This window comes from Larus michahellis, chromosome 7, assembly GCF_964199755.1.
Source record: "Larus michahellis chromosome 7, bLarMic1.1, whole genome shotgun sequence".
Taxonomy (NCBI): Eukaryota; Metazoa; Chordata; class Aves; order Charadriiformes; family Laridae; genus Larus; species Larus michahellis.
In genome coordinates, this window is record NC_133902.1 from 20,066,460 (window position 1) to 20,087,452 (window position 20,993).

At 47.7% G+C, this 20,993-nt stretch overlaps 1 protein-coding gene across 13 annotated transcripts in view; it reads left to right on the forward strand.

The window, feature by feature from the left end:
- The window catches only part of ERBB4 (erb-b2 receptor tyrosine kinase 4), a 630,732-nt gene that overhangs the window by 227,566 nt on the left and 382,173 nt on the right, over positions 1-20,993 (forward strand). For all 13 annotated transcript variants that reach the window (XR_012588529.1, XR_012588530.1, XR_012588533.1 and 10 more), the window contains exon 2: positions 8,991-9,142. Coding sequence is in view for 7 of the 13 variants with exons in the window: in XM_074596229.1 (XP_074452330.1) it covers positions 8,991-9,142 (152 nt within the window). In the remaining 6 variants the exon portion in view is untranslated. The remainder of the gene's footprint in view (positions 1-8,990; positions 9,143-20,993) is intronic.

The following is a 20,993-nucleotide window of genomic DNA, read 5'->3' on the forward strand; positions in this document are numbered from 1 at the left end:
TCCCTCCATCATCTTTGTTGCCCTGCGCTGGACTCTCTCCAGTAGTTCCCTGTCTCTCTTGAACTGGGGAGCCCGGAACTGGACACAATATTCCAGTTGTGGCCTCACCAGTGCAGAGGAGAGGGGGAGAATGACCTCCTTCGACCTATTGGCCACACTCTTCCCTGTGCAGCCCAGAATTCCATTGGCCTTCTTGGCAACAAGGGCACACTGCTTGCTCATGGATAATTTACTGTCTACCAAGACCCCCAGATCCTTTTCTTCAGAGCTGCTTTCCAGCAGGTCCACCCCCACCGCTTTGCTCTGGTAAGGAGTCAGGATACACCGTGACGGAGAGAAATAGGTCGCATGAGCCACTGTTGGTGTGCTGGAGCGGGACTGGGGAAGGGTGAGAGTTGGAAAGCAGGGAGAGCAATATTTGCAAACTCTTAGGCCTTTGCTCTGCATTTAGCAGCCCAAGAACAGATGGCCTTGGATTACTCACCATCGTTTATCTGCAGATCTGGTGATGGTCTATACTTTAGTACTGTAGGGGAGGATTTGGGCTCTTGACGTTGAGTTAGATTCACAAGCTTAATTCTGGGTGCTGCACTCAAGAGGCTGAACTGGAGACTAGTGCAGGAATTCACCACCAACAGGGAGAGCGATTCCTTCATGTGATGGCTTGGGCAACGGCAACATGTGGGTGGACTAACTTACACTCTGGAGTGGTATTTAATTTCCTCGGGGAGGAAACGTAGGTTAGTTAGGAAAGGGTGATATTCTTGATCGTACTGGGAAGACCCAGTAAGGAGCCCAAACTGGAAAACTGGTAATAGACAAAGGTCCCGCCAGTGCTCACAAGTTGGAGGGCAGAGGAGATTTGCATTGTATTTCAGAGCTATTTGAAAACCTTTTCACTGGCTCAAAACAAGGCCTACCTGAAGTAAATCAGGTGCTGGAAGCCTAGACCACTCAAATCTTTCTTAGAGAATGTCTATTAATTGTTTGCTTAGGTTATGTACTTTGTTGGGAACTAAATTGTAAATGCTGAGGTCATTTCAATAAAGTAAGTTATTTCTTGCATCCTGCATCCGATAAGAAAATCCCACACTCCTTCTGAGCAACCATGCCACATAAGCGGCTGAAAAAGCAATTTTTAATTTCAAATGCTTTTCTATCACTTTTGTGCCGGTAATTTGCCGGTTTGACCGCTGGAGCCAGCAAGCACCTCTCAGAGCTGTCCCGACAGGGGTGGTGGGGAGCAGCGCAGGGCCACGTGTCACCCCCGTGTCACCTCCATCCCTTGAGTTCCCTGCCAACTTGGAGGCTTATCTGCTGCCTCCTCATCAGAGCAGGCGCTTCCAGATTCACAGCAAGACCTCAAGGAGAGCCAGATGATAGAGCAGATGGCAGATGACTAATTTGGCAAAGTTAGATGAGTGGAAATTGTTTGCTTTAATTGCTTGTCAAGTCCGGTACCTACATTATAGTTAAGAAGCAACTATTTACCCTCAAAATAGAACGAAATGAGTAAAGAAAGCGTGGATATGTGTGTCTGTGAAGAGTAGGGAGAAAAAGGGAAGAAGTACCCAGAGAAAATAATTTGGTACAAAGGCTTGGGTGGGAAGAGCCATTGGCAAAGTCTCTGGTATTAATTTCTGCCTTTTTTTTTTTTTTTAGTGGTAACTGTATGGTATAGGTCCTGCAGTAAATTTTTCCCATCTTGTTCTGTCCGGTTGCTGTATTATAATATATATGTGAGGAAACGAAAAGAGAAACAATGCTGGAAATACTGGCATAATGCAGGCAGGTGACAGTGGCTTGACGTGGTCGGCACCGGCAATTATCCTTGAAATGTTGCAGTATAAATCTAGTCCTTTGATGCCATTTTTTGATTGGTATGGACAGGAGTGCTACATCAATAAAATATGCTGTGTAGCATCCACCAAACAGATTTTGGAGAGCTTGGTGGAAGGAGAGGGTGCCATCAGCTCCGGAAAGCGTTATCACACATAACTAATCCTTCTTGATGAAGTTACAATCACTGTCAGTCTTTCCTGTGCCTATTTGTGTTCCTGTTCATAAAATTGGGAAAGCTCTTCCCTTTGTAGGTGGCATCTGATGAGCTTCTACTGGAGGTGGGAACACCCTGATAAAATGCATTCGTACAACTTTTCTGGAAGTGCTGGAAGCTTTCACAGCGGCATATGAAACGCTATTTGGGGGTTTAGCGAGCAAATTTCAGGGAATTAATACTTTTGATACCAGCTGCAATCAACCCAGGGACGTCTTCTCCACACAAAGAGAAGAAAGGCTATCGAAGTGTTTCAGAATGTCCTTTTAGCATTGCACATTAAAGTCTGGATGACAATTACAGTTTGGGTTTTTTTTTGGTTTTTTTTTGTTTTTTTTTTTGTTTAATTTGACTTTATTTAGCAGTTGTGGGGAGCTTAACATTGAAATAAAAATGAATAATAGCACTCCGGGGCTTGTGTCTCTGGGCTGTTTGCGTGCAGGTAAGGAGGGATTACAGCTCACAGCTGCTGTGGGCCAGCCCCTTCTGCGTCCCCTCATCATGATGGCACCCTGAGGGACAGAACGGCGGCTGGGTGGCAATGCTGAGCTTCTCCTCTCCTGGCCGTGCGGCCGTCCAGGAGTTCATGGCAGTTGGGCTGATTGCACGCAACTGGATTCAAATGGGATGATAATTTTCTAGCGTACAGCAGACCTCACGGAAGGAAAACACTTGTGCCAGCTGAGCTTTTAATTAGGAGTACAGAGAAAATTATGCTCTCCTTCATTACAGTCTCTCACCTAGGGAAAGCAAGCCTCTAATTTCAAAACATTCTCCAAAACCACTGGGTTTATAGGAAGGCGGCTGGTGACCGCAAGGAGTGTTTTGCCTTCTCCCAGGAGACATCTGCAGGACTGTAAGTGCAGGCGGTCCCTCCTTTCATTAGGATGTGCTTAATTGCAAGAAAATTCGAGGCTTTTACCGCTTGTTCAAGGAGAGCTGTAAAATAATAATGAAAGGATTAAAAGTGTGTTTACCCCTTCTTCTGTGTGCGTACATGATAGGGTGCCCAGGCTGTAGCTGAGAGCGCAGAGCATAATGAAATGAGTGGGGACTGCTGTGGCATTGCTGGTAATTAGTTGTTCCTTAAGGGGCTCCAGTATTTCCCCCCATCTGGGGGCCTTAACAAATTGCCATGAGTGTTTGCAATTATTAATAAACAGTTATGTTAGCTGCCTTTCAGGAAACCCTGATGATGGGCCTGTCTGTAAAAACACAGCTAATTAAGTAAATAAGTGGCAAGTATGGGAAGAGAATGTTAGAAAGAGGTGCTGACTGTTGTTAGGCTTGTCCTGACTGGGGTGAAGGAACGTGTGATTCTCTTTTGGTAAGCATGCTCCTGAACTAGTGAGTCTGGGAGTTTAAGCCTTCTCTTGTGTTTTTGGCCCACTTAAACCAATGGACTAAGGGAGGTCGTATTGTATTCAGGCAGAGGCTGGTGCGGGACAAACGTGCTGCTCTCTCATGTCCCTGCCAATAAATGTTTTATGATTCAAAAGAATATATCCAGATGCTCAAGATAACTCCCTTGGGATTGGTAACAAGGATGCCTCATCGCTGCTACGCTAAACGTGCTTTGGGAGAGGAGGGAGACACCGGTATTTCAGGTGGGGGTGACCATGCCGGAGATGATGGGATTCGCTCTTCCTGAATAACTCCAAATGTAGGCAGATCCAGAGAGGGGTTGAATAAGAAATGGAATGAATGAGCTGAGCTCCTTCCAAAAGTTAGTTCATCTTGTTGAGCTGGGAGGATTATAAAATCCATTAGTATTACAAGAAACAGAAATAGATTGAGTCAAATGTGATTTCTTAATTTAATGTATAGATTTATCATCAACAGAGCAGAGCAAAAATAATGGCCTAAAAAGCAGAAGATAAAGGACGTTTTTAAGTGCCTCTGTTATTTGCTACCTATGAGTGAGCATCTGAATGATTCGGCTTTGTTATGAAAAAAATGTCAATGGGAAATTAATTTCCAAGTCATGTGCATGAATATTGATGAAAAACGTAAATTCAATTCAATACAGATGATTATTACTGCTGTAATTGGGGCCATTAGGAGCTGAAGCTCTTCTCTGTCATTTTGGGTAGCTGGTAATAAGTAAACAACTGAATGTGGAGTGTGAATGTGTGAGTAATGCCTGAAATCCACTTTTGTGATGCCCAAGCAGGGCTCTGCCCAGTACCCACCCAAAACCGCCCACGTTTGAGGTGTAGATGGGAAGAGGCCCCAGGCTGGCAGCCTGGCTGGTCACCGTCACCACTGCTTTGGGCATTCCCAGATAGGAAGGTGCACATCCTTCAGCTTTGGGATAACATTAGCAGTGGGTGTCACTGGGCACGGACGCACGCGTACATGCGAGGTTTGTAGCCAGAATATGGGAAGAGAAGGAATGGCCAAGCCTGTGTTGGTGGAGAGATGTGTTTGAGAGCTTCATGGCATGCCGGTAACCTGGCACAGGCTGTCAGTCAACAGCTCGCTGGGGAGTCCGTCTGGGAAAACATAAGGGGACATCAGATTTTCCTGGGCATGCATTTAAATGGTGCTGAAGGGTTCCCCTCATTGAGCCACCTCTGTAAGACCTTCTGAGCAAGCTGGGAGTATACGTGCTCAAAGGCACTCAATAGCGAGAGAAGCTGCAGATTGTGGAGGCACATCTTAAACTGGTACTTTTTTGACCTCTGTTAGAGGCAGGGGAATTAGTGTTTTTCATTAACCAGGAGAGGTTCTGCTGCAGGGACTGCTTTTAACATGCAGTCTTTATTTTCTTGCTGCTCATCGGTTTCTGGGGCTATATAAAATAACGTGTCTGACAATATACAACAAAGTGCTTTGAAGAGAGTTTATGAAATATAGATTATGGTAGTTTAGCATGGCATGACAAGGAAATATATTTCGTTGTGCTCATGTTTTTATGCCTTTATATGGCTGGAGCATCCCTGAAAACACGTATTATTTTGGCACTTAATTTTAAAGAGCCGCTACAATGCACAGGTGCCTGTTGCTGTTCCAAGAGATGAGCAGGAGGGTGAGAGGGATGTGTTCGTGCTCGGGGGCAGATGGACTGGGCATCCTCTGCGACCCTTGCTCAGCTCCCACCTTGCATGCTTTGGTGCTTCTTGACTGTTTTGGCAATTCAGACCCAAAATGATTGTATTTGCCCTGGAGCAGCTGGAACTTGCCTCCTGTGGATCAAAATGGGAGCTAAAACTTACTGTTAACTCCCGGTTCGCAGCCTGCTTTGTGCCCCATGTCCCTCCCAGGTTTGGCTCCCTGGCACATGCAGGCAAGCGGGAGCTCTGCTGGAATTGTATATGGCAGCAGCATTTCTCCCTTGTGGCCGGAATAACTTTTTACCCTGTTAATTGTATTTTTCCTTAAAAAACCCAACAGCATATCTAATCTCACTGCTTTAAAGGACTCTGTGAAGGGTGGAGGGTACTGTCCCAGCCCTATGCCCTGGTGAGTGAGAATTGACCTAATCTGCTTTTCTTGAATATTTGCATCGTTTTCTCTTTTGTATTTTGAATCTGGTGCAATTATTAGGTGCATCAAAAGTATACATACAAAACTTGTGCTGTAAAGCTGAGGCAGAGAGAGATTAATGGCTTATTATGGTAATGCATTATTAGTGATCTATAGTTATACCCACGTTGGCTTTGGGATTTCAGCTCATTCCCCAGCCTGGGGCTCTCTCCTGCTCTGGGGGCAGGTTCTGCTCCAGCGGCACTGCGGCTCGGGTACCCATGGCAGAAAATCTGCACTGCTGCGTTCCCTGCCGATTGATGGAGGATAAATCCCACTTTCGGTGTACTGCTTGATTTGAGCAGTCTGTAACCAGTTTCTCTCCTCTCCCTCTCCGCCTGTCAGTACAGTGCAGCGCTGTAAAAGCCCAGCCATGGCTGGAAGGATGGACGCTGGGCACTGGGTTCCCTGGCTTCCCAGATTTTGCAGCGGGAGCAGGCTGTGAGGAGCTGGGTTGCAGGGACCTTTTGCCATGTATCTTGCAGGCAGTAGAGGCCCAGCTGTGAGCTGGAACACAGAGGTGTTTTGTCTAACGGAGGACCAGAGAGGATTTTTGTTTTTAAGGCAGAAATTAAGTGCTTGGAATTGCTCTAGGATAAATTTAAAAGACCAACATGATTTCTTCTAAATTTGCTTTTAAGATTTTATTCATCTGAAAGAATTGATTTCTGTAGCGTTGTCAAAAGCTGGGAGCAGTTACTTGCAATGGTTTGGTTGTACAAAATTAATCTTACTTGAATAAAATCTGCAGCCCCAGCTCACATCTGGGCTGGCTTCACCCCCGTTGAATCCTCTTGCAAGAGCAGGCTCCAGGTGTTCTGCCTCCTTACAGCAACAAATGGCTAAATCTGCTTTCGGGAAACGTTTAATGGGTGTGTAACACGAAATACCAGTGTTGCAGTGTATAGCTTTATTAGCTGAGCTGCTGGAATTGTTTTCTGAGCTATAGTGATCCTTAGCACCGATTGCGAAATGGAACAGAAATTATTTATTAGTCCTCGGGTGCCTTAAGACAGAATAATACTTATTTGGCTGGAAACATAGTCAATCTTGTTATAGATGCTGCTGCTGCTGCTGCTTTTAAGGAAAAAGCAAACAAACTAATTTTGTAATTGGGAGCAAATATTTTTGAAGTCTGCTGGCAGGGACAGGCACGTGTCTCCCTGCAGGGTGGAGATGCTGGTAAGCAGATCTCGAGGTTGTTCCAAATAAAACTTTCAACGTGAGCTAGGACACGGCTTTGTATTTCAAAAAGAAAGACGTGCCGTCCCCAAGCAGCACTGGTTAATCCTTCCAGGTGTTCCCAGTCCAGCAGAGCTGTGTCAAGCCCAGTGGGATCACGTCTTTCCATCTTGGGAATCCCCCAAAATAGCTATTAAAATATTATAAACAGAATTTTATTTAGATATGTTTTACTCTAAGTGGTAAGGTTTGGCAAGAAAACTTTCAAAATGGGAATGTTTGTGCTTCAAATTAAGCTTTGAGTTGAGGTGGTAGTTTTTGTTTTAAAACCTGAGCAAACCAACCAGTTTTGTTTTTCTGCGACACAGTGTAATGAATACATGTCAAACATTTCAAGTTTTAAAACTTAGTGAGGACTTCAAAATTTTACTTCTATCAGGTCATAGAAAGAAATAAAAAAAAATTTACATCCCTTAGAATATTTCCTTTGGTATCTAGACCAGATGTGTATTTGGAAAATCAGCCCTACGTAGCGCCTGTTCAGTGTTGGTCCGTGCTCCTTAGCTGCGGCAAACATAAAACCCGAAAAGGACGTGAGAAGGCCTTCATCCTGTGCATGGCTCCCCATGAAACCAGCCACTGCTGTCCCTCCCCACTGGGCAGTTACGGTTCGGGAGGGAACAGAGTTCTGCTGCCATTTTTAGGGCAGAGGGAATTTCCTTGGGAGAAAACTTTGGGCAGTTTGTGGGTTTCTGGCCACTTCCCGAAGGCCTTGGCCAAGAGGCTGCTTGAAGCTCGGATCGCCCTGGCACAAGAGCAGATTGCTCTGCAGCGGAGAACTGAGATGAGAATTGTTCCCATTTCTATTAAAAAAAAAAAGGGGGGGGGGGGGGAAATATAGTAAGTAAACAGTCAATAATAGTAGTACTCAAAAACCTAATTACTTTTGATATTTATGAAAAGGACCTGCATCATTCAAAACAGCATATTTTAGCCAATTTTACTGATTATGCCTCCAGTCATGGAGAGTTTTGTTTGTATTGATTTAATCCAGGAGCGGGAATGACTCCAGAAATGCTATTCCGGTCTGGCTCATGTTTTGCATAATATAATGCTCATTTCAAAAGTTTTGGACGTATTCAGATTAATTTGCTCACAGATGAGAACAACCCACAAAGCTGTTGGTAGAGAGGAAAAGTAAGTGCATGCAAAAAAACACCAAAACTAAAACCAAAAAAGCCCAGCCCTACACTTGACCATTTCAGTCGCGCTGCTGTCCTGGCAGGCTGAGCGCTGCCTGAAAAACTGCTGTTGGAAAATGCTGCTTCTGTGTTTCTTTCCCGCGTTCATTTTTGTCATTGCTTGATGCACGGCAAGCTGATAGACTGAGCCGAGCTGTGACCCTGCAGTGGCTTTGAATCTGACTTCAAAATTTAGAACGGAATAGTATAATATTAAAGGGCATCTTCCAAAAACTAACTGTATTAGGATGGTGTTTTCTAACTCATCTGAGACATCTCTGCTGCATATTCAGTCTGGTGACTAGCTGAAAGACGTTGTGGTTTTTGCTATTGTCTTTCTCCTATTTAATTGCGTAAAGCTGGGAAGGGCTGGGATCTTAAGGAAAGTGATGGGGAAAACAATGTTGGGTATAAGCCTTCTGGTCAGGTTGCTCTTGGCTTGTCCAACAGGCCGTTCTGAGCATCAGCTGAATAGGGAAAATGCTGGATTACCCAGGTCAGCTTGGATGCACGGGTCTCTCCAGCCGTACGTCCTTTAGTCTGTGATTGGCGCATCCCTGTTCAGTGTCCCATTCTGTCGTTGGCAGAACTAGTAGTGACTCCACTGACACCTGGCCTTGGCCCTTTAGGTTCTGGGGTCAACTAGTTTTGAGTTTTTCCTGCATTTCTGCGTTTTCAGCCTTTCTGCATTTGGTGGTAAATACCAGAACTTCATCCCGTTTGGTGAGATGTGTTTAAATTGCTGAGATGATCACGGACCATATTTCTTCCTATCTTTACTGCTGACGTTCAAATAACCTGTGCTGGTTTGTTTGGGGTTTTTTTGTTGTTTTTTTTTTTTTTTTTGCAGTACCCAACCCCGTGAATAATTGTAACTTCTGTTACAATTACCTGTATCCCTGTGTGCAAACTTTATTTCCTTCTCTGCTCCTGTGGTCCTCTTCCACACTCATCCTCGTTGTTTGTCCTGTGGTTTCTTGCAGTGTGTGCCGGCACCGAGAACAAGCTGAGCTCCCTCTCAGACCTGGAGCAGCAGTATCGGGCCCTGCGCAAGTACTATGAGAACTGCGAGGTAGTTATGGGCAACCTGGAAATCACGAGCATTGAGCACAACCGAGACCTCTCCTTCCTACGGGTAAGAAATCTTTTTACTTCCCTCCATCTTCTGTGCCTAGGGGGGAGTAGCTATGGGTACTGGGCTGGAGAAGGGCAGGTCTCTTTCCCACCAGCTCTGCTGTCATATTAGAAGAGGATAATAAAATGTCACAGATGTGCAGAGAAGAAGAGCAATGTCATTGCTGTGACAGATGCTCTGAATATGTGTCGTTTAGATTTATCCAGGACTTGGGGGAGAAAACCATGTCACTACACAGAAAGGTGACACCTTGCAGGACTCTGTCACTGTGTGGTGCCAGCAGGTAAGGTAGGGTTTGAGAAGGTCAGAGAATCATGCAGATAAGCACTGAAGGCGTTGAGAAGCTAATCCTAATAAAATGCTATACATGGACTGATGGATAGACTTAAGCAAGGGAAGAACTCTGGGCAACGTTTGTAGAGCATTTAGGAAAAAGAGAAAAAAAAAAAAAAGGTGATTGCTGAACGAACATCAAACCATCTTTGTGCGTGAGACTGGAGTTATGAGCCTAATTGAATCTCCAGCATCCAGAGGAAGTCTGTGATAGATGAAGGCTGTCCTGCCACCGTGGAACCTGGGTTGTGCACTCCCTCAGCCCTCCTTACTTCAAACTTTGAGTAAATATCAAGCTTTTGGCCTTTGGGTTTGTGAAGGAACATTTCCGTGTGGATTGTGCATTCCTTGTTAACGCGCTAGTGACCTCAAGGAGGGAAAGGTGAATGCTGAATGAAAAGAATTTAAGCCCATCGTTATTTGGTGTTTCAAAACTGGTTATGTTTGAAGAAATAACCCGCAAAGGAGTGATTCAGTGCACTCAGGTGGGCATCTGAGCATGCTGCAGACAATGTGGCTGCAACATGGGAGAGACTGGTATGTAGGTGTGAGGGCCACAGTGGAAAAGGCAGCTGTGGCAGTGCGGTTGCAGGCTCTGCTGGCCGTACTCTCCAATAGAAGAAGTCATGCCATGACACAGATAGGCGTTTACACCACTGGTATCGTATGGTATCGCTTGCATATGCTTCTGCAAAATGCTAGTGTCGTTTTTCAAGATGCGTGTCTGTATGTAACTGGCATTTTCATGAAAAGCATGTAGAGGGAGCGGCAGGTTTAAATCCGGCAGCAGGAAGAGGGCGGCAGGAGTCAGCCCTGGCAGGTTGTGTTACGCTGTCATTTGGTTTGCTGGGTCTCGTGTGAACCTAGTGCTCAATTTCAGTTTGCAAAAACGTGAACATTCCATTATGGGTTCTGACAAAGGCACGGCAGATTCTCCAACAGCGTGTTTAGCTTTGCTTCATGTTAAATTTCTTGGGGATTTCACAGGATTTCCACTCTCTGCGTTGGCCTGTATTTACTCAAAGCGTACACCAGGCTGCTTAAAGATTTGCAAGCAAATTTCAGCTACCAGATACGTCTGGAGTAAAGTTTGGGGTGCTAATTGCACTCAGACTAACAGGTTGCCTGTTAATTTGAGCGACGAATGCCTAGGAAGTAAATGCTATCTATACATTTCACAGTTGTGACAGGTGGGGAAAACACATATGCTCGTGCTCTGAAATAGATACAGCCTTGGTGCAGCTGGACTAACTGGTTTCCCACCACGTTAGACAGGCAGCAGATAGATACATCCTGCGCAGGCAGGATCCTGCACGGATTCAGGCATCACTGGAGTTTCAAATGCATCCTGAAACTCCCGACTGGGCCACTGTGCGAGGCTTGACTTCATCATGGACGGTTCTCCCGCTTTGGCTTTCCTTCCTTCCTGTGCTGCCTGCTGGTAGGTAGGGAAAGGAAATTATTTGGAAATTGGGGAATTAACATTCCTTGCAGAGAGCTGCCATATAAGCAGAGTAAAATATTAGTGGAAAGCAGGCAGTAAAATCAGCAAATGAGAGGAAGAGAGAAGTGTGTAGTAAATGAAGGTGGTTCGGTCACTTGTGCTTTTTGGTGACAGTTACTATCGCTTTTTTATTAGTTTTATTGCTTCTCTTACCTGAGACTGCTGTCTTGCAGATGTCTCGGTAAAAAGCAGAACTTGAAACAAAACATAGCAAACTGGAAGTCTAGTTAATATGATAAATTGTAGTCATTAAAATGGAAAACCAAACAGAGGAGAACATGTTCTTGGTGAGGCAAATAAATAAAAAAATGTTGGCATATTTACACCGATAATTTGACATTCATTAGTTAGGCAGTATTGCTTGGTTTATCATTTTAAAAATGGTTTTAATGGCCAAATGAAAGTGGCAGATGGGAGATAACTAAAGGAAAGGCTATTTGTCTCTCTCTGACTTAAATAAATTTTGACACTGTCCGGCAAAACATCCTTGTCTCTAAATTGGAGACATGGATTTGACAATGGACCACTCGGTGGATAAGGAACTGGCTGGATGGCCGTACTCAAAGAGTTGCAGTCAATGGCTCAATGTCTGAGTGATGTTCCTCAGGGGTCGGTACTGGGACCAGTGCAGTTTAGTGTCTTTGTTGGAGACATGGACAGTGGGACTGAGGACACCCTCAGCAAGGTTGCTGATGACACCAAGCTGTGTGGTGCAGTTGACACGCTGGAGGGATGGATGCTGTCCAGAGGGACCTGGACAGGCTTGAGAGATGGGCCCGTGTGAACCTCGTGAAGTTTACCAAGGCCAAGTGCAAGGTCCTGCACCTGGGTTGGGGCAATCCCAAGCACAAATCCAGGCTGGGTGGAGAATGGCTTGAGAGCAGCCCTGAGGAGAAGGACTTGGGGGTGTTGCTTGATGAGAAGCTCAACATGAGCCAGCAATGTGTGTTTGCAACCCAGAAAGCCAACTTCATCCTGGGCTGCATCAGAAGAAGCCTGGCCAGCAGGGCGAGGGAGGGGATTCTCCCTCTGTACTCCGCTCTGGCGAGACCCCACCTAGAGTACTGCGTCCAGCTCTGGAGCCCCCAGCATAATCAGGATATGGACCTGTTGGAGCGAGTCCAGAGGAGAGGGCCGCCAAGATGATGAGAGGGCTGGAGCACCTCTGCTACGAAGACAGGCTGAGAGAGTTGGGGTTGTTCAGCCTGGAGAAGAGAAGGCTCCAGGGAGACCTTACAGCAGCCTTCCCCCCTAAAGGGGACCTACAGGAGAGAGAGGGAGTGACTCTTTATCAGGGAGTGTTGCAATAGGATGAGGGGTAACAGTTTTAAACAGAAAGAGGAGAGATTTAGATGAGATATTGTGAAGAAATTCTTTGCTGTGAGGGTGGTGAGCCCCTGGCCCAGGTTGCCCAGAGAAGCTGTGGCTGCCCCATCCCTGGAGGGGTTCAAGGCCGGGTTGGATGGGGCTTGGAGCAACTTGGTCTGGTGGGAGGTGTCCCTGCCCAGGGCAGGGGGGTAGGAACTAGGTGATCTTTAAGGTCCCTTCCAACCCAAACCATTCTATAATTCTATGGTGAACTCATCGTGCAAGGTGATGTACCTCCAGTCTGCTCTGTTTTTTTTATAGTCTCTATTGCAGTTGCCCACTTTGTCCACCAAGTGGACTTCAGGTAGGCAGTTGATGTACATCTGGATTATCTGTACATCTGGCTGATCAGTGCCATGGCTTTGTACGCCTGCCTGCCTTCTCGTTAGTGTTCAGCTTAGCTGGGCAGGCTCACTCCAGGACAGAGGGAAGACCTAGCGAGCTAGACATGTTGAGCCTTTTTATCATGCAATAATAGACGAATGCCATAAATGAATTAAACTGGAAAAAAAAAAAACAACTATAATTTTGTTTACCCTGCAGAGGAACATTAAAAGATCAGCATCCCATCTCTCATACTTATTTAGACATTTATTCCCTAAGTAGATTTGCTTTATGTCTGTAAGTTAGCTCTCTGGATATCTGCTGATTAAGACTTAAAAGGGCTGCCTGTCACCTGAACAAAATGCTCAACTACTTAAACATCTTGGCCTGCCAGCCCGGTGCGTGGCTTTAAGGTCATGAGGAGCTTCATTCATATAAGAAGGGATTATTGTATACGCTAGTGGTTTTTTTCCCATAATTTTCATACATGTGCAGAACAGGAGTACAAATCCACTGGTTTAGTTTTACGTATTTTATAACATAACCAGAAGCAAAAATAGTCGTGGTATTGCTTGCCTGTGGGGGGCCAAAACAAGGTTGAGCAATTGCAGTGTGAGGTTGTCCTCTGCGTGTCCTACCCTCTAGCTCCATCAGCTCTGTTCCTGCTCGCGCGGTGCTTCCCCGCACTGTGGCTGCAACGGGAGTCCTGGCAGAGGAAAGGAGCGCTCCAGAGGAGGAAAAAATGTGTCTACGCCTGAGTGTGGGAAAAGCAACATGTTTCTGACCGTGGGCTGACAGACGGCTCTCTTTGTTATTCTTCTAAGGCTCAACCTACGGACAAAAAAATGTACACCAGGGTAATTCAGTTGGAGCCATCACTACGAGCTTCAGCAATGAAATGAGGCTGAGGTTGATGTAGCGCATTGCTGCTGCAGTAGCACCTCCCTGTTGTGGCCGAGGCACGTGGGCTGCAGTAAGAAAAGGCACCTACTCTTCCCAAGAGCATGATTGAACTGGACAGGACAAGTAAGTGAGTGGAAAGCAGATCCTGAGAGCTCCCGTGTCCCTTTAGCCTGTCCAGGCTCACCAGGTCAGCAGTGATGGTGTGGGAAGAGGTCGGGCTCCGTCTCCCAGTGCTTCCCAAGCCTTCAACTGATTGCACAGGCCAGGTTTTTGCACTGGGACTTGCTCTGTGGAACTAGATAAGCTGGCTGAGCTGGTGTGTGTTTTGAGTCTCGTCAAGGCTAGAGCTGAGATTCATTTTCCGGGTTTGCATTTCAGAAAATCTTGAGAAAAGCTCAGATCATGCATACCGGTTTATATTGCAAACGACTGTTTGGTTTCAGAAGCAGCAACCTATTTTAGTTTTGCTTGGCAAAGCTGGCATTTTGTATTGTGGACGATTCTTATTTCTTAATAGCATCTCCGTATTCAATTTTCGAAATAAAATACACAATTAGTATACCACAAAACAATCTTCTGCAAGCACTCTTGTTCTGTTAAACACATTTGGTAAACGAGAGTTATCTTTGACTAATCCCCAAGCTTTTAGCAATTCACAGTCAGTAAATTGTCTTCTTGTGCCTGGATTTTATTTAACCAATTCAGATTATTTATTTTTGAAGACATGACCAGAGTTCTGTGCTGTTCTCTGCAATAACTCTCCCAAATGATTATGAAAGTTATTTCTAACCGCAATCAACAGCCTTCGAAAATGATATACCACCGCTTTATAAATTGTTTTTTCCTTTACCTCTGTAGTGCCTCCGTAGCACCCCGAGCCACAGCTACGTTGGCAGCTATCTGCCTGCCCTTTAGCAGAGTGGGCGTTTCATGGTGGACAGCTTTATAGCTGCTGCGGTTACTGCGGAGATGTGTAGCCCCATACTTATCACTTTCCTTACCATGTTTAGACTTTGGGGCGGATGGAATTTGGGGGTTTGGGTTTTATGTTTTTTTGCTTCTGGTTGTGTTAATAGCCTTCGAGGAAGACTGGGTCAGACAGGCTCCCTCCAAGGGGGGAGGACTGCCAGAGCAGCCACAGCAAGAGCTGGTTTCAAACCGTGCTGCCTGGCCCCTAGGCATTCGGAGCTGCTTATGATTTATTTATTTTTTTTAAATAAAATCAATATTTTTTTGAAAGTTTTTTGGTCTTTTTTAGCAAAACGGGTCTAAGCAGACCCTTGTGAAAGCTCTGGTGGCATGGAAGAGAGCCTGCAGTCTGAACAGAGGTGTCAGGAAAGGGAGCACAGAGACAGAAGCGTATTTGCCTTTTCTAGTTTGCTCGGCAGATCACTGTGATGATATGTATGGCTCCCGAAGGCTGGCGGCAAAGCTCTGCATCCTCTTCTGCAGCAAAAGGGTATCTCAATTCCCAGCTGACAGGCTTCAATGAGGTCCCAGCTCAGCAGAAAGGGAGTGGGATGTGGAGTGGAGTGCCTGCCAGGAGTCCCCAGAAGGGGGTTATGGGCTGGCTGTGCCTATGTGGAGGGGGATTTTCCCCAGAAGTGCTGGGAAAACATTGCAGTCTGTCCCTACACCAGCATGGGGATTTTGGAGGGGTTTGCTGGGCGAAGCTGCCCTGTAGCATTTGTCCCGGAATGCACTGCATTAGGAGAGCCTCGCCAGCATGTATTTTATCCTTGGCTGGCAAGAGGCAAAGTGGCCTCCAGGTAATTACAAACCTGGAAATCGAATACATGTGTTTATGTATTTGTAATTGCCTTCCCAGGACCTTACGGGTTAGAAAATGAAGCATAAAGAGCCTAATGGTGTGTCAGCAGTGGCATGAGGGGCGGGCCTATGTGTGCCACACAAATCCAGGTAGAAAGAGGACACCCCCAACTCACTGTGTAAACCTGGCTAGGGCATCCCGCGCACGCAGCAATAAACACGGCTGCTCTGCTGCATGGGTTACAAGAGGCCAGCGGCACGCCAGGCCATGCTTCTGGTGTGGGCAAAATGTTTTATGCCAGCTGTGATCTGCTGCCAACTGTGTTGGACGAACCCGAGCTGTGTAAGGTGAGTTGGATCCCAAACTCAGAGGGTGGAATGGGAGCAGAGGCTAACTGCAGAAAGTGTGTGTGACACAGCTCTCCTCTAGGAGGACAGCTTCTTCTGCCATTTCCCGTTGCTTTTGCAGAAACAGTAGCTTAAAATAATCCCAGCGGTTTAAACTGGTCTCAAAATGGCCAGGGTGTATTGATTGCCCAGGTGAGGAATGGCCCAAATTTGTGGGATCTTCCAGACCTGTAGTGTGTTCAGAAGCAGACAGTGAAATGGGAAGCCCGTGCTGCAGCAGCAGGAAAGGAGCAGGGTGCCAGACGCTATTATGGTAACTGGTGAGATGGTGATAACAAATCGGTGGTTCCACCAGCCTCGGGGCAAGGATCGGCATTGCCAAAGCAGCACTTGCCCCCTCTCGAAACATCATGCCGTCCTGCTCGTCTCCCTTGCCAGTAACTGACCAGCGGCGTTCACGTTGCCCTTGGCCCTTGATGTGTGGGATTGTGCCTGGTCCCTGCTACTGAAGATGAGTATTAACGTGACACATAGTCCCCAACAGAATCTCACCCAGCTCCATCCCGACCCCACCGCTCCCGGAGCCTCCGCAGCTGGTAGGTAGAAGGCCTCCAGTGCTTTGTGGCCTAAATGTGTTCAGAGGTATTACATTATTTTTGTGCTTTCCGTCTTCATGAGATGCTGATAAGACAGCATGCGCGGCTCTGCAGCATCTGCTTCCCTTGCTGTCCCAGTGGGGCAGCTGTAACGCAGGTACGGCCTTGTGCTGCGGACCGCCCTCAGCTGCCTCTGCGCCTCCCTCCCGTGGGTGCTCAGAAACGCCTTTTCAACAGCCTGGCTGGTTTCAACCCATTTTTGGTAGATACAGGACACAGTACCGCTCACTTCGTGGCTCTGCCAAGGCCTCTTTGGTGTAAGCCTCTAGCTGCTGCTCATGCGTCTCCGCCGCTAGATGCAACGTGGCAGAATAGGGACCCTGCTCGCAGCTCCCCTTCCTTCCCCCCAAAGAGCTGCCTGCGTGGCCGCCAGCCTCCCATCTGCCTCCCTCCCTGCCCTTCTGCCAGCATCTCCCCCTTGCAGCTGGCCACGCTTGCCTGCTCTGGGCCGCAAATAATGCCAGGCGGCTAACAGCCACCCTGCGCCGTGGGGCTGCTCCCTCCCGCCGGGCCTTGGGGAGCTGCAGAGCACCGAGGGGTGACCCCAAAGCCCTCTCCCCACCTTCCACCTCCTCCCTATGCTGCCGTGGTGGCCTCGCCTGCTGCGCAGCTATTTCTGTCCAGCTCCTGCACAGCCTTTTTTTAACGTTGTTTGCAAACCCGGCAGCTTCATCTCTCCAAGCAGCTAATGCTTTTGCTAGTTCCCCCCAGCCAGATTTTGACTCGGGTTTTATACTCCTCCCAGCCCTGTTCTTTTATTTTTATAGCTGTCCAGGGCATTGCAACAAGCAGAATAACTGGGCCAGGAGGCTGCTGTCTCTTCCATACACAACACCAATCTCCTGTCCCTAAAAACAACTTAAAAACCCACTTGCGCAACCTCTCTTTCCCCTCTCGTCCTTTCCCTACCAGCAACACAACACTAGCAGGCAGCCCAGATCAGCTCTGCCGTGGAGCTTGGCCTTTGCTTTCGGCTGAGAGAAACTTCAGGACTCTGCAAGCTGGCACTCTTCTGCTTGAATTAAATTTTTAGCTTCTGCAAAACAAACACAGAGGAGAATTAATATATAATTAATCCTAGAGCTGGGTCTGCCAAGCCGTAACCAAATATATGAACATTAGCTATTGCTCCATTAATTTAGCAATTATTTTTTGGTGCCTTTGTATGAGAGAGACAGTTTGAAATAACCGCTTGTGTTTAGGCGGAGAGTCGTGTGCTGTGGAAATGCAGGCTCCTGTTTTGGCGCAGGGATGGCCTGTGAAGTGGCCCTTTGCCTCTGTGTGTGCCAGGTGTGGGGCAGCCCCCCCAGGAAGCGGGTTTTTGAGAGGGTTGTGATGGAGGAGGGCTGCGGATGATGCCCTTTTCCAGGGGAGCCTGGGCCTGCTGGGGACGTCACTGGGCTGCTCCTCACGTCCCGCCTGCCGCAGGGCTAGCTCTTGGGAGTGCTGCCAAAGCCGCTGGAGGCAGGAGCAGCTACATTCCCTTGTGTCCGCTTCCCTGGGATCGATTTGCTGTATAAAACACGTGTTGTCATCTGTGTGGAGCGATTAGCAGGTGGTGTCCACAGGCCCTTCATTGACACACATGCACCCAGGTACAGGGAGTTGGAGAGGATCCCCCACCAGACTCCGGAAGGACATGGGGACGGAGCCCTACCTGGGGCTTTTGTTTCCCCCTTTGTTGTGTTGGCAGCGGCCCAGAGCTTCCCTAGCTCTCCTGCAGCCTCTGCCTGTGTCCCCTTCGGCTGGGGGGAGCATCCTTCGTCTATATCACACTTGAGATGAGAACTAAAGATTTGAAGTGCAGGATGATTAAGGAGTCTCTTTAAATCATCTTCTAGCATTTCCCCTTTAGCTCCCACCGTACTGGAGGCACCCCACCTCCAGCCGCTCAGGAAGCCTGTCTGATTCATGTGCGTGGCAGTGGTAGCAACTCTAGAGCAGGAGAGAGATAAAAGAAGCCTGACTTAAATTATTCAGAGTAACCCAGACCCATGCACATGCTCAAGATCAGCAGCATCCTTTTTGCTTGCTATACCATTTTTGTGGTTGCAGCGAAGCCGCCCTTTGTTAGGCAGAGCAGAGCACCAGGGAGGTGATGGGGGGCGGCTCCCTCATTCCCAAAGGCTGCAGCAGTGGTGCTTGCGACGTCTTTCTTGCTAGTCCCGCTGAACCTCGTGAGCCTCTCCGGCAGCTTTTGGGTGCTGCAGAGGTGCCTGCAAGCCTAGATGGATGTGGGAGGCATGGCGTGGGAGTGTTCCCCCTTCCAATGGGGTGCTAGCCACAGCTGCCAGTAATTTTTGCCATTCAACAGTATTGCCACCACTTTCCTGGTCCCATTGTTGGGAGATTATGAGGTGCAAGAGGCCCTAGTACCAAAAATATGGCCAGGATACAGGGTTCACTGCTCCAGGTGGAGTACTTTCAAGGTTTGGCAGAGGTAACGTGGTGGATGGATGCCAGCTGGCAGCAGCTCAGCCTGGGCAGCGCGTGGAGGATGTTAATGGTAGGGGAAAACATTTGGAGGAGTTGGCAAAGTCTACCATCACCCTGGGAATGTCACAAACGGGTCTGGGGGCTCTTTGCTTAAACTGTTGAGCAGTCTGCAAAATGGATGCATTCCTGCGCTTTGGTTGTGCAGTATCAACAATAGCCAGGAAGACCTTTCTCCTCCTCCACTCTAACACAGATCTTGTTCTCTTCCTAACAGCCTGCTATGTAGGGCTGTATCTGGGGGCACATAGAATCATAGAATTGCTGAGGTTGGAAGGGACCTTTAAGATCATCGAGTCCAACCTTTAACCTACCCTGACAAAAGCCACTTCTAAACCATGTCCCTAAGTGCCCCATCTACCCTTTTTTTAAACACCTCCAGGGATGGTGAATCCACCACCTCCCTGGGCAGCCTATTCTAATGTTTAATAACCCTTTCAGTGAAAAAATGTTTCCTAATATCCAATCTAAACCTCCCCTGACGTAACTTGAACCTGTTTCCTCTCGTCCTATCACTTGTCACCAGGGAGAAGAGGTCAGCCCCCATCTCTCTACAACCTCCTTTCAGGTAGTTGTAGAGGGTGATGAGGTCTCCCCTCAGCCTCCTCTTCTCCAAGCTAAACAACCCCAGCTCCCTCAGTCGTTCTTCATAAGGTTTGTCCTCCAGACCCCTCACCAGCTTTGTAGGCCTTCTCTGGACACGCTCCAACACCTCAATGTCCCTCTTGTAGCGAGGGGCCCAAAACTGAACGCAGTACTCGAGGTGGGGCCTCACCAGTGCCGAGTACAGGGCGATGATCACTTCCCTAGTCCGGCTCACCACACTATTCCTGATACAGACTAGGATGCTGTTGGCCTTCTTGGCCACCTGGGCACACTGCTGGCTCATATTCAGCTGGCTGTCAACCAACACCCCCAGGTCCTTTTCTGCCGGGCTGCTTTCGAGCCACTCTGCCCCAATCCTGTAGCGCTGCATGGGGTTGGTGTGACCCAAGTGCAGGACCCGGCACTTGGCCTTGTTGAACCTCATACCACTGGTCTCAGCCCATCGGTCCAGCCTGTCCAGATCCCTCTGCAGAGCCAACCTACCCTCAAGCAGATCAACACGCCCGCCCAGTTTAGTGTCATCTGCGAACTTACTGAGGGTGCATTCGATCCCTTCATCCAGATCATTGATAAAGATATTAAAGAGAACCGGCCCCAGCACCGAGCCCTGGGGGACACCACTTGTGACCAGACACCAACTGGACTTAACTCCATTTACCACCACTCTCTGGGCACGGCCATCCAGCCAGTTTTTTACCCAGCAAAGAGTATACCTGTCCAGGCCATGAGCAGCCAGTTTCTCCAGGAGAATGCTGTGGGAAACAGTGTCAAAAGCTTTGCAAAAATCCAAGTAGATAACATCCACAGCTTTTCCCTCATCCACTAAGTGGGTCACCTTATCATAGAAGGATATTAGGTTTGATAGGCATGACCTGCCCTTCACAAACCCATGCTGACTGGGCCTGATCACCCTGTTCTCCTGCATGTGCCGTGTAATGGTACTGAGGAGGATCCCCAGCCATTCCCTTCGTGATCTACGCGTGCTGGTGGAAGCACGTTACTCCTTGGGCAACGTCTGCTGGAGATCTTTGAGGCGCAGGTAAACCTCCTGCCCAGCTCTGCCCTGTGTCAGTCCAGGGTGGTGCCTGGGCCAGCACTGTCACCTTGTGTGTCTGCTGTGTCACCCGCCTTTGCCTGGGCACAGCCAGCCAAGTGTCTGACAAACCAGTTGTGCTTTCCAAGTGGTCCTGGCACCCAGAAGCTTAGCCCCTGATGAAAAAACAGGTCAGGAGTCAAATTCTTCACGTACACAAAAGCAACCGTTGAGATCCATGGTTTGCTCTGGCTTGGTTTCCGGTTTGGTTTTTTTTTTGATGAAATAGAGACTATTAATTTCTTTCTTCTCCTGTTGTTTAGCGTTGCATCAGACTCTTCTTTCTGTCTGTCCCTGAAGGGGTCTGATGCTGTCAGCTCCTGCGTGTTTGCAAAATACATGTGGCTGAGCCAGAACTCAGAAGCTGCTGTGATGGGTACTATAAAAACACCGGTAGCGGAGGGAGGACGTTATTAAAAATAAAACAGTGCAAACCTTCTTAATTAGGTGTTG